The 13,398-nt window shown below is 37.9% G+C and overlaps 1 protein-coding gene across 3 annotated transcripts in view; it reads left to right on the top strand.

The window, feature by feature from the left end:
• The window catches only part of botv (exostosin like glycosyltransferase 3), a 43,347-nt gene extending 30,346 nt beyond the window's left edge, over window positions 1–13,001 (top strand). Inside the window, exons 10-12 of one of the 3 annotated variants that reach the window (XM_045749197.2) lie at window positions 920–1,068; window positions 1,507–1,611; window positions 4,591–6,673. In XM_045749197.2, the coding sequence (XP_045605153.1) occupies window positions 920–1,068; window positions 1,507–1,611; window positions 4,591–4,695 (359 nt within the window). In that variant the 3' untranslated portion in view covers window positions 4,696–6,673. Of the gene's footprint in view, window positions 1–919; window positions 1,069–1,506; window positions 1,612–4,590; window positions 6,674–12,799 lie in introns of those variants that run through there. The other 2 variants (XM_045749198.2, XM_045749200.2) reach the window with 2 other exon arrangements.
• The last annotated feature ends 397 nt before the right edge of the window (window positions 13,002–13,398 follow it).

The raw sequence follows: 13,398 nt of genomic DNA, 5'->3' as shown, positions 1-13,398 counted from the left end.
CTCACTTTTTGGCCTACTATTCAAGGCCCGATTTGCCTAATAAGCCAAGTTTTCCTGAATTAATATATTTTTTCTAATTTTTTTCTTATGAAATGATAAAGCTACCCATTTCATTATGTATGAGGTCAATTTTTTTTTATTGGAGTTAAAATTAACGTAGATATATGACCGAACCTAACCAACCCTACCTAACCTAACCTAACCTATCTTTATAGGTTAGGTTTGGTTAGGTAGCCGAAAAAGTTAGGTTAGGTTAGGTTAGGTAGGTTAGGTAGTCGAAAAACAATTAATTCATGAAAACTTGGCTTATTAGGCAAATCGGGCCTTGCATAGTAGGCTGAGAAGTACGTTCTGGCTACTAGGTACGACATTATATATATATATATATATATATATATATATATATATATATATATATATATATATATATATATATATATATATATATACATACATACATACATACATACATACATACATACATACATACATACATACATACATACACACACACACACACAGTGCATACAGGTACAGTATGAGAACATATTGAAGCTATATGATAGGATTGATCCCGCATCCCTGGAGTTTCCCAGGGGTTTAATGTCTCATCCCTGGATTTCCTATGGGTTTGATCTCATCCCTGGACCCCAAGGAGTTTGATCCAACATCTCTGAACTTTGCAGGCGTTTGATCCCACATCCCTAGACTTCCCAGGGGTTCAATCTCACATCCCAACACTCCCTAGGGGTTTGATCCTGGATTCCTAGACTTCCCAGTGGTTCAATCCCACATCCCTGAACTCCCTAAGGATTCGATCCCATCATATGGCCTCAGTGTTTTCTCATAGATACATCATGTTCTTGTGATTTCATTGTGCATATACAGGTATACAATATAATCTTATTCTCTATTATAGGTGCTGCCTTTTTCCACAAATATTATGCCAGCATGTATTCTCACGTGATGCCACAAGCCATACGAGACAAAGTAGATGAATATGTGAATTGTGAAGATATTGCCATGAACTTCCTTGTTTCTCACATAACACGAAAACCACCAGTTAAGGTAAAGTCACTTAGAAAAAACTATGAAAGCATTAAATAAATCTTACAGTATGCTGGAAATTTGGTTCAGTATTACAATACATAGCATTTATGTTAAATTCATACTGTATATATAAAAATAGGTTATTGGTTGAATAGTAAACTACTATACAAGTACTGCATTTTTCTTGCAAATTATTGCAAGTGTAAAATCAACTTCACTTCTGATATGAATTGAAATTTAAATTTATATAAGTTTATTAAGGTTTAAATATACACAAAGGGATGAGATAGTTCAAGCTATTCTCACCACATTCAATACAACATGTTCATATATTTGTAGACACACATCACAAACACTAAGCATATTACCAAACATTCTGAGTGATAAACATGAATTGTTTCAGGGAGAGTTATGCTTATTAATGTACAGTATTGATCAGTTAATTTAAATTTACAGGTAACTTCACGCTGGACATTCCGCTGTCCTGGTTGCCCTGTTTCTCTATCAGAGGATGACTCACATTTCACAGAACGTCATAGCTGCATAAATTTTTTTACTCAGGTTAGTAATAATTTGTATTTACAAGCAATCAAAATATATCTGGTTTTAGATTATGGCTAGCTTTAACACTTTCCCGTTCTGGGCGTGCACGCCCTAGTTTACCCCAGTATGCGCCGAGCATTTTGGGTGAGCACACGGCCACACTGAAATGTGTACTCTCTCTTTCAGTTTTCTCACCTCAATTTTCGTTGTACGTCGTTCATTTTGGTATCAAATTGTTCGCAATAGAATTCCCTATAGGGGTATATGCATATCGGGTTCAAAAGCCCAGCATGCCACTAGCACCAAGCACAAAAATCAGGCGAGCATTAGCCATGAGCGCGCAACAGCAATAAAATGTGTATACTCTTTTTTACTTTTCTCAGCTCAATTCTTGTGCTACATCGTTCATTTTGGTATCAATGTGTTTGCAATAGAATTCCCTACAGGTGTATATGCATATAAAATCCAACATATGAGCGCCCCTCCCCCCCTACTCCCCGCAGCAAAGGTGAAAGTCAGCCAAGCATTAGCCGTGATCAAACACCCATTTCCACACCCACAACACACGCACACAAATCTGTATACTCTTTTCAGTTTTCTCACCTCAATTTGCATGTTACGTCATTCATTTTGGCATCAAATTGTTCGCATTAGAATTCCCTAAACTGGTATATGCATATCGGGTCAAAAAACGCAGTGTACCACCCACACCAAACACAAAAATCAGGCAAGTGCTAGCCATGAGTGAATAACAGCATTGAAATGTGTATACTCTTTTCAGTTTTCTCACCTCAATTCTCGTGCTACGTCATTCATTTTTGTATCTAATTGTTCACAAATAGCATTCCCTACAGGGGTATATGCATATAAAGTCCAGAACACTGGCGCACCCCACCCGCAACAATGCCAAAAGTCAGCCAGGCGTTACCTGTTAGCGTACACCTATTGGCACACCCGCAACACCCCCACACCCCACACAATGTATGTATGTGTACACGTGCACAATTTTCATGCTTCCGAATGATCTCTTGCTTTTCCTCTATTGTCATCCTCACATGCAATTTCTTGCCTTGGACCTTACCACTGGCTTTCTTGGGACCCATTGCGATGTATATTATAACAAATTTTATGCTCAAATAGCAAAAACTCCGAAAATAATCGGTAAATCCTTGTGAAAAATTCAGGCGGGATAGTCACTAGGAGCGAGGCACTGGCAAACTGAGCGGCGATCGCCGTGGCACCATGCCCCTAGGTTGGCCCGTACGCGTATCAACAAACTCGTATCCTGAGGCAACTCTCGTATCCCGATACAAATTTTCCGAGCTAATCCTGCTCGTAACCCGAAATACTCGTAACCAGGGGCCGGTCGGCCGAGCAGACAGCACGCTGGACTTGTGATCCTGTGGTCCCGGGTTCGATCCCAGGCACCGGTGAGAAACAATAGCCAGAGTTTCTTTCACCCTATGCCCCTGTTACCTAGCAGTAAAATAGATACCTGGGTGTTAGTCAGCTGTCACAGGCTGCTTTCTGGGGGTGGAAGCCTGGTCGAGGACCGGGCCATGGGGACACTAAAAGCCCCGAAATCATCTCAAGATAATCCACAAAGTCTCGTTCTGCAACACATTCAGGCCACAATTTTCTCCAGCCAGAGTTCATGGTTCTTACAGTCACTTCTTGCTAGGCTTTGTCTACGAGTTTTAAAGCACTACAAATGTTAAAATGGTTTTTCCAGAGCTCTTTGAGGGTGAGGTTTGTGGCATCCGTCACTTCGACACATCTCCAAAAAAGTGCTCTTTCATAAAATTTCTTAAAATTGGCAATGATTTTCTGGTCCATAGGCTGACGTAGAGGAGTGGTGTTGGAAGGAAAGAACTTTACTGTAACAAAACTAAATTCCACCATCAATGAATCCTCCAAGCCTGGAGGATGGGCAGGAGTATTGTCGAGGAATAGCAGGGCCTTGAGTGGCAAACTGTTCTCCTGCAGATATTTTTTGATGGCAGGGCACACCACCTCATTCACCCACTCCGTAAAAAATTGCCTACTCGCCCATGTAGTAGCATTAGCCTTCCACATCACACACATTTTGTTTTTCTGCACATTATATTTTTGAAAAACCCAAGTGCTGTCGGGACGTTGGGGATATAGCCTCGGCTACCAATGTCTTTTGTACGGTCACGGTTGGTCGAGTGGTTAAGGTACCGGGTACGCCAGTTGCATAGTGTGAGGAAATCTGGCTCTAGATTATATGCTAATAAAATAATATATTATTCTAATATGCTCGAAGGACCAGAATTCTATGATAAATGAGAGAACCAGTGGCTTATGGACTCTCTCCCAACACCACCCACCCACTCCCACCCCCTCCTACACCATGCACGTAGAGCCACAGCTGTATGGGATTAATACGGTACGGCCCGGTGTCTGGCTTTCTGCTCCGGACAATTCGCCGCATGTCCGGCTGACTGTACGGATTGGGCAATATCGGCAGCAAGTTAACCGGCTCAGGTTTTTTATCCAGCCAAACACTGGCTAGTCTGGCGTCCATGGACATTTTGGCTGGATGGAATTTTTTTTTAGTTTTAGGATTAGGCTGTTTTCCAGATAGTTGGATTCCAGATTAGCGAATGTCTACAGTACAGTACAGGTATTTTAATTTCAAACGCAACATGCGTCCTCGCCGGACATTCGTGAATTTAATTATGGAGACAGACTGCGTTGCCACTGAACGAAAGTGTTAAATGGTGTGCTCTGAATTGCTTTAGAAAAAAAAAAGGTGTGGGGGGGGTTCTTTAATCAGGAAGAGAGGAGAGCAAGAATATTTTCATTTTAAGAAATATTCCCTTATTCACATAGTACTTTATTGTGAAATATGCCAGCATAGAAAACTGTGAATACATTCCTCAATTATCTTGTTACAATTAAAGCATATCTAGTTGTAGTTTAACCTTAGCAAGCATAATTTAGCTTTCCTAATAATTCTGTTTTTCATTTCAGGTTTATGGTTATAACCCTCTTCTGAATACACAGTATCGTGTGGACTCTGTTCTTTTCAAGACAAGACTTCCACATGATAAACAAAAGTGCTTTAAGTTTATATGAGGACTAACTTTTGTGTTAACGGAATTTTCCAAGTACTGTACATGCTTAGTAGTGAATTCATTCTTACTGTGCTTCACAGGATTTTTATATTTTGAGTATGCATGAGCTATTGGATTATGATGAAATTTGTATAATAGCTGACCATATTTGAAGATTTTTTCTAGTTTTATGGAGATTCATATATTTAAACAGAATGTAAGTACTGTAAAGCATCATTTGACTCATGTCTCATTCCAAATATTTCAAGATTTTTTGTTGTGATTTATTGTAAAATTAGCAAAATCCAAATGGATGCTTTTATGTGTGAATATGTGAGATAATTATCAGGATAGAAATTGTAAGGGTACAGTATATTGTAAATGTCATGTTATCATTAATTTGAATATCTTAACAAATTTCTCTGGTACTGTACTCATTTTTGTATGGTTGTTAAATATGCCCAATGTCCATTTGTTTTCAAGTGGCACCTGTTTTATGTGATTCATATTGTAAATTCATTAAAATAATTGTTAGCTGGTAAATCTGAACCAGTGTTGTATATGACATGTGAGTTTTATATAAAAAGATTATATTGTTACCAGTGATCCGTTAGCTAATATAATTATTATATTTTATTAACATTGTATCAAAATACAGTAATTTATAGGATTTTTCATGCTTTGGGGGCTATAAAATGGGATAGCTGATAGAAGTTAATTTGTAAGGTTGTTCATTATTATAGTATATAGTGAATAATAAATACATGTACATACATATATCTCTCCTGTGCTTTACTGTATATCTAAAATGCATAGCATATTGCACTTTTCTTTGCTATTGCATTCAGTTGCTCTCTAAAGTAAGAATCTGCTATGCAGGATGACATTCAGGCACCAGCAAAGCAGGGATTTTGTGAAACATCCCTGAAGTGAAGCACCGGAAAAGAGGCGAATCCTGCTCATCATGGTACTCCCTTCATAAATACTTTGAACCATACTGACAACACATCCACCTGTCAGTGATCAGCTTGTTTGAAGCTTCACTTAGCAGGCATTTGATAGTAAGCAAGACTTTAGTAAGGCTTTAGAGTCTTTATGGATGTACCTCAGTTGGACAGTTTGGGCTACACTGAGCTTTTCCCTAGTACTTTGTATGACTATGCAGAGACATGTGAATAGATACATGCAGCATCTCTGCCCAAATTCCATCCTGGCTGACTGTTCGTGAATCCTACCTATAGCACAGTGAAATTTTATCTTACAGGAATAAATATTTCTACTCAGAAAGGAGCTTTATATATTGAATCAGAGCTTTATTTTTATTCATATTTCATGAATATAATATGAATCCCAGCTATGTCTATCCTTTAACCACTGCACTGCGCAAAGCGCCTTTAGGCGCTCAGAGAGTTGTGCTTTTTGTTTTTTAATTTGGCTATATTTTAATGTTTTTTAATGTTTTCATTACTATTTGTGTTTTGAAATGGAAATAGTTGACTTTGGAAACATTTTGACATTAAATTTACTTGAACATTTGTAAAAATAACAAAAATATGTCCTTGACAATTGCACCAAGACGTTTTTGCCGAAAATAGGTGAGCAGTGCAGGGGTTAAGCATAGCTGGGATGCATAGTGAATTTTGGGTTGCCCTTAATAGTTCAAGGAAGTTGGTGGTTACTAAGAATTAAGAGTTTTTAGTTGCCAGTAAACTTTCATTTGAGTTTCCAGTTATCCAGAGTTATATTTATAACTTTTTAGTTCTTAACAATCTTCATGCAAACTGTTGGCCATCCACAATTCAATATTAATCATCATCAAATTTGTGCTATTTGTGCCTAATGCTCCACTGCATAATAACTTTGACTGATATAGAGAAGCACTAAATTGAGAGAAGACTTAGTTTGAAGGTAATGTTTCATCTGTAGATACTTTATCAAATTTACAGAGAAAATGTTATTTTCACTTCCTAGACTTGCATGACCTGTCATTGCATAAGAAATCAAATTAAAAGAAGTGTTTACCCACAGCTTCTGCCAAAACAATCATCAGTGTCAAAGTACAATATGATGAAGATTATAGGGAAGACTGATCACCACAGGTGTAGCTCTCATCCTGTAACTACACCTAGGTAATTCCAAAGAGACACACAGGAATTTTTTAAATCTACAACTTTACGAACAAGAGACCATAGGAAACTAAGGAAACAAAGAAGCTGAAAAACATGAAAGTTAATATTTTGTGAACAGAGCTGTGGATGGTTAGAACAATTTAAAGAAGAAGTTATTGGATGTAATAACTGTCAGCAGTTTCAAAACATCATATGACAAAGATTACATCTAGGAAAGACGGGATACCCCAAGTGCAGCTCTCAACCTGTAACTGCACTAAAGTATTTTCACTTAGGTTATTATACACACACATACATCAACAGACAAACATTTTTGTAATATATATTATCAGTTTAACATATTTTACTGCCCATTTTTATATATGGCTGCATTGCTTTTGTTTTTAATCCTCTATAAACTAATTAACTCCTACATTCTATTTGTTAACTAAATTTCAAGTGTCTCCTTTTATTATTCTCCTTCTTAATTACTGTATAGCATAAATACATTGCTTGTAAAGTTTAATTTTTATTAACACAGTTTATGAAAATCAAACATTCCTTGATGCAAACCTGCATTTTTTTAAATGTATATTTTATACTGTTCGTAGAGTTGCAATTAATACTTGCTAAAGAATAATGAGTTTGCCCCCCCCCCCACACACACACACACACTCATACTCACACTCACTCACACACACTCTCTCACTTGATAGGGTAGATAAAGATAAACTGTTAAACACAGGTGGTACGCGAACAAGGGGACACAGATGGAAACTGAGTACCCAAATGAGCCACAGGGACGTTAGAAAGAACTTTTTCAGTGTCAGAGTAGTTAACAGATGGAATGTATTAGGCAGTGGTGTGGTGGAGGCTGACTCCATACACAGTTTCAAATGTAGATATGATAGAGCCCAGTAGGCTCAGGAATCTGTACATCAGTTGATTGACATTTGAGAGCCGGGACCAAAGAGCCAGAGCTCAACCTCCGCAAGCACAATTAGGTGAGTACACACAGGAGAGAAAGAGACAGACAGACGTACAGAGTGTGAGAGTAAACTTTCTTACTGCTTTGTCTAAGTGTGTACAAACATGAAGATTGTTTAAATGTATTATCAAGATATTTATGCATTTTTTTTTAGTAGAAATTATTATATAGAATAACGTGCAGACGATGAGTTACAATAACGTGGCTGATGATATGATGACTAAACCACACACCAGAAGATGAAGAAATGATGACGTTTCAGTCCATCCTGGACAATTAATAAGCCATATGTACATGGAGATTCGTCTCTGATGAACAAACATTATCATTTCTTCATCTTCTGATGTGAGGTTTGATCATCATACAGAATAATGTCTTATGGATGCTGCTACTATAATTTGAATTGTAGATGCACATGTATTTACAGCGAGGTATGAAGGAATATGATGACCAAACCACAGCGTCACTTGTGACCATTATCACAATAGACTTGATAATGGTCCAGGACTGACCGAAACGTCGTCGTCTCCTTGTCTTCCGATATTGGTTTGGTTCTCATATCTTCAGGCACATTATTGTGACTCATCGTCTGCATATGAAGGAATATGTAAATAAGCATTTTTCAAGATTAAGGGACTGAATGCTCTATCTGCCCACCAATTGCTTAGGTTTTTGCATTTTATTGAGTACAGTACTGTATATTTATCTAATGCAAATGATTCACTGTGATACCTTCTTTAGGGTTGATACAGACTTTATGTAGAAGTAATTGTTCCAAGTAGTTCCAGAATGCAATTCCTGTGATTTTAAGCATTATATTAATTAGGAAAATGATGATTGTTTAAATTATAAATTGCTAATACAGGCCTGCCCAGTACTGAATCGTAATAATAAAAATGTTGATTAAAACACAATACATGTAATTTTAAGTTCATTCTAGACTGAGCCAGCAGAAATAGAGCTCTAGTAAGGTAATTGTTTATTTCCACCAAAGATTTATATCCTGTTACAAAACAAATTAACAAATTCTGTATTTCACAACTACCCATATAGAGGCATAATAGCTAATTGCTCAAATTAGAGCTATTTGTGGTAAGTTAGGAGGGCTACTACTTGGTAGAAATTAGATTTAGTTTGTGGCAAATTGATGCAATTACAAAAATACATTCATATTAAGCAGCAATTGTTTTCAGGATATTTGTTTGTTTATGCAAAACTTTTGTTTTAAAGATTTCATTATTTAATGTTTGAAGTTTTAGACTGACTTTATGTACTTCGTTTTCTTAAGAAACTTATTTCTTTGAGTGGACATCTTAGTCTTTTGTATTTGATGCTTTATATATTCTTTCATTATGAAGTACATACTGTCATACTGAAATAAAAACGAATAGCTTTTAGAAGAATATATTAAAACAAAAGATCATAGTTCAGTGTTTGTTTAAATAATTAAGTCTCAGGACTTTAAACAAATGCATAATCCTCAAATTTATCTTCCTTACAGATACCAGTTCCATTATCATTGTTAAACAACTAAAATTATGCATCAGTTACAGAAAAAAAAGGTATTATGGAGAGATTTAATGAGTGTAGAGAACAAGTCAAAATGTGACTGAAACAAATAACACAACCCACACCTATGAAATTAAATGAAAATGATGACAATTAAATCCATCCTGGACTCTCTTTAAAATCATGACATGGTGGGCTGAAATATCAAAACATGTATTTAATTTCATGTGTGCAGGTTATTTAATGAGTATTCATATAAGGTTGTCTCAAAACATTTCTGTAGAGAGTAATCAGTATTGTTGCCTTGGAAAAGTTAGCTTTACTTTTGTGAAATACATATCTTTGAGTGTACATGAGTGTAGAGTGTTGCACAAATTACATGCTCAGTCTAATTTTGATGCAGAATTATTAAGTGAAATTTTGTCTGGACACATCTATTCTGCATCAATTTTTGAGTATTAATCTTAAAATAAGGATATTTTGGGTCGATAACTAAATATTTTCTGGGGTTAGCCCCTTTGGCTCCCCAGAGCTATCCAGGCTGATACGAATGTATTAGACCCTGGCATCAGTCAAAGCGAATGGAGTTCTAGGCCTACCGTGGATCACAAGCCAGAACCTGGCCCCCTCAGAGAGGCACGAAGAGCAATGGCCTATAGAAACCCCCATGTAGTTGGAAGCATTCTATGTCTGCCATTGATCGGGTCATGCACTCAGAAAGGTAAACGTCTCAAAACAAACCCTATCTGGTTAAAAAAGTGCTACCGAAAGTCGAACTGTGGGACAGAATTCTCCAGACAAAAAACGAGCATGACATCACAAAAAAAAGTCACCGTCTGCACAGCTCCCGTCTCCTAGGGAAGGGGGGAAGGGGAAGCCCTGACCCCTGCACCAGCTATCCACCCTTCAGTTCTTGGCTGATGTAAGATCTTGGCAATCGAGTGACTCTGACTCCAGAATTGTCTTAGTGCTTCGTCTCAGTGGAAGTGTGAAGTTTCCTGGTGGTCCTTCTGTTATTTCTTGTCCCTCTGTAGGTTCTCTTTAGTTTCGGATCAGGTTGTCTTGTCCTTCCTTTCATGGTCGTTTCAGGACTGTCATCGTATGCCGAATACTGTCGCCTCATATCGTGCGCCGTTGGAGGAGTTGTTTCAGCTTGCGTTTGGGGTAGATATTACTTCTACTTCAGTCTGCAAGCTTTTTCGTGCTTTGTTTCACCTCTGGCCAGCTCATGCGCTACCTGAACCATCCTGGTCGTTGGACTGGGTGCTCTCTTTTTCTCTCTTCTCCTTGGTTTGTTGTGGCCCCTTCGGTTCAGGATTATTTTGTAAAGGCTCTTTTCTTGTTGGCATGTGCCTCTGGGGGACAGGTTGCGGAGCTTCATGCTCTTCTTCGGCGCAGAGGTTTCTGTTTTTTTTGTTCCTGGTAGTAGGTTTGTTCATTTGCAGCCGTTTCCTTTTTTTCTGACAAAGAATGAAACTGCTGCTTCCCAGTGGTCCTTGTGTTGTTGATGCTTGGTTGGTTCAGCTGGTGGTACATCATGTATTGTGTCTGGTTGCGGCTGTTCGGCATTACATGCGTGCCACGGCCACGGGAGGCTGGGAATGCACGTTGGGTTGACCTGGTTTCCCCTCTTCCCTGTTCCAGGGTTTGGGTCTCCCAGGTCGTCCTCAGGGTTATTCGGTCCAACCAGCCTGCGGTCTGTCCTTGTGCCCATAACGTTCAGGCACCGGGTTTTTGGAGGTCGAACAGAGTCCTGGCCGCACACTACCTGGTCAATGTTCCTGGCCCTAGTTGGACATATGTCGCATTAGGTCAGCAGTTGCAGCCAGTTGTCTCGACTTGGAGTTGAGGAGCGAGGGCAACCGCCTCCCGGGTAAGTCCCTCTTGTGTTATCTTTGACTAAGTAGCTCTGGGGAGCCGAAGGGGCTTTCCCAGAAAACCAGCGAATGTAATGAAACACCATTTTCTGAGTGAGACCCAGAGGCTCCCCGGTAATCCTCCCTCCCTCCGGTCTGCGTTTATTTGCGTGTTTTGACATCCAGCCTCAGAACTGAAGGGTGGATCGCCGGTACGGGGGTCCTTCCCCTCCCGGGAAGGGGGAAGCTGTGCAGATGGTGGCACGGTGATGGTTGTGACACCATGCTCATTTGCTCATTTTTCGTTTAGGGGAGTTCTGTCCCATGGTTCGGCTTTTGGTAGCAATTTTTTAACCAGATAGGGTTTGTTTCAGGGCGCCTACCTTTCTGGGTGCCTGACCCGGTCGATGGCAGATACAGAATGCTTCCAACCACATGGAGGTTTCTATAGGCCATTGTTCCTTGTGTCTCTCTGAGGGGGCCAGATTCTGGCTCGTGGTCGCTGGTAAGCCTATAAATTCATTCACCTTGATTGATATCAGGGTCTAATACATTCATATCAGCCTGGATAGCTCTGGGAAGCCTCCTGGTCTCGCCCAGAAAATAGCATTTCATTACATTTAACGCTGGTGCTTTGGATCTTTTCTTTAGTACAGTAACCTGAAAATGTTGGCACCATATACCATTAATAATCTGCAGTTCATTATGTGATTATAGGTTAGGAGATACAGTATATTAAATATTACACCTTTATCACCACTGTAATTTTTTGTAATAGTCCTAGGATAAACCCTAATGCTTTACGGTATTAAAGTCTGTAATGTGTTCTGAAATCATTTGTATTGCACCAAAGTGGTATTTTTGTAGGTACACAAGAACATAAGAACAAAAGAAACTTCAAAAGGCCTATTGGCCCATACAAGGCAGCTATTTATATCCACCATAAACAATTACAGTACTTGTTCATTTTACAAGTAGAAATGTAGAGCAGGTTATACATACTAACTAACCCCAAAACAGTTTCTCAGTATAATATTAAATAGTAATGCCAAACATAAGGCTAAGTAATTTATTAATATCAATATTCCTGTTTCTAGTATTTAGTTTTGAAGGGAAAAAACTAGTTTTTGCAATATCAGGAAGACTAGCTTAACTAATTTAATCAACTTTTATAAGACAATACATTTGTCTTACCTCGTTGTCTTGCCGTACTTAAGTTTAATATACAACATAACTTTATTCAGAGTATTGGTAATTGCCATGATGTGTTCTTATGTTTATGTAACTCATTTTTTATTTACTTTAACATTCAAAGTTATTTTTAGTTAAACAACTAATTATCTTTAATTTTATTAATCATTTGTATTCATATTGTTTTTACAAGAACAAGTACAGTACAATATTTAGCTAGTTCATTCTTATAATCATTTCTTTTATCTTGTTATTTTTCTGTACATATCTGCAAAGCCAAGAAAAGCAAATTATGAATAAAATCGTCATGTGTATCACATGATCTTAGTAATATTTGTTTATTAACACTTCATACTTTCTTAAATGAAGAAAAAATATAGTAACCAAATATATGCATTAATTTATTCTCATCGAGTTTTATAACCTGCCTTATTACTTTTAATGATTGTGTGTAACAATTTATTATATACACAGGACAATGGAGGAGAACTACAAGCTTTACTTCTCTGGAAAGGTTTCCTTCTGTAATGCTCCAGTGCTTATCCACTGATAACACTGATAATGCTAAGGCTCATGCCAGGACTCAGACTAACTCTGACCTACCAAGAGCCAGGGCATGAATGTAATACTATGACATCTTTGGGACTCTTTATCTAATGAACATTATCCAACTCTGTCCAGTGTTACAAATAAAATTGGATTACCTATTAGATTACCTAACCCAGAAGTTGTAAAACATATTGGATATACAAACCAACATGTGAGTCATAAATGAGCGACACCAAATGTGCCACCCAGAGGCTTGTAGAACATGAAGAAATAATATTCTTGAAAAAAAAATAAAAAATTGTCTACAAACGTTAATAACAGGAGCAAAGTAACTCCAAGGTACTGTACCTATTTACAGATAGTTGAAGAGGTATAATATATGAGGAAATGTGACCAAGTGTCTTGCTGTGGCCAGGAATTAAACCCAAGTCCTATTCATTGTGAGTTAACTTCATAAAAACTCTAGCATCCTCATCACTCCTATATCACTTTTTAAACCAAGTAAATTATTACAAACCACACAA

The sequence above is a fragment of the Procambarus clarkii genome, chromosome 27, assembly GCF_040958095.1.
Source record: "Procambarus clarkii isolate CNS0578487 chromosome 27, FALCON_Pclarkii_2.0, whole genome shotgun sequence".
Taxonomy (NCBI): Eukaryota; Metazoa; Arthropoda; class Malacostraca; order Decapoda; family Cambaridae; genus Procambarus; species Procambarus clarkii.
This window is presented reverse-complemented; position numbering and strand designations above follow the sequence as displayed.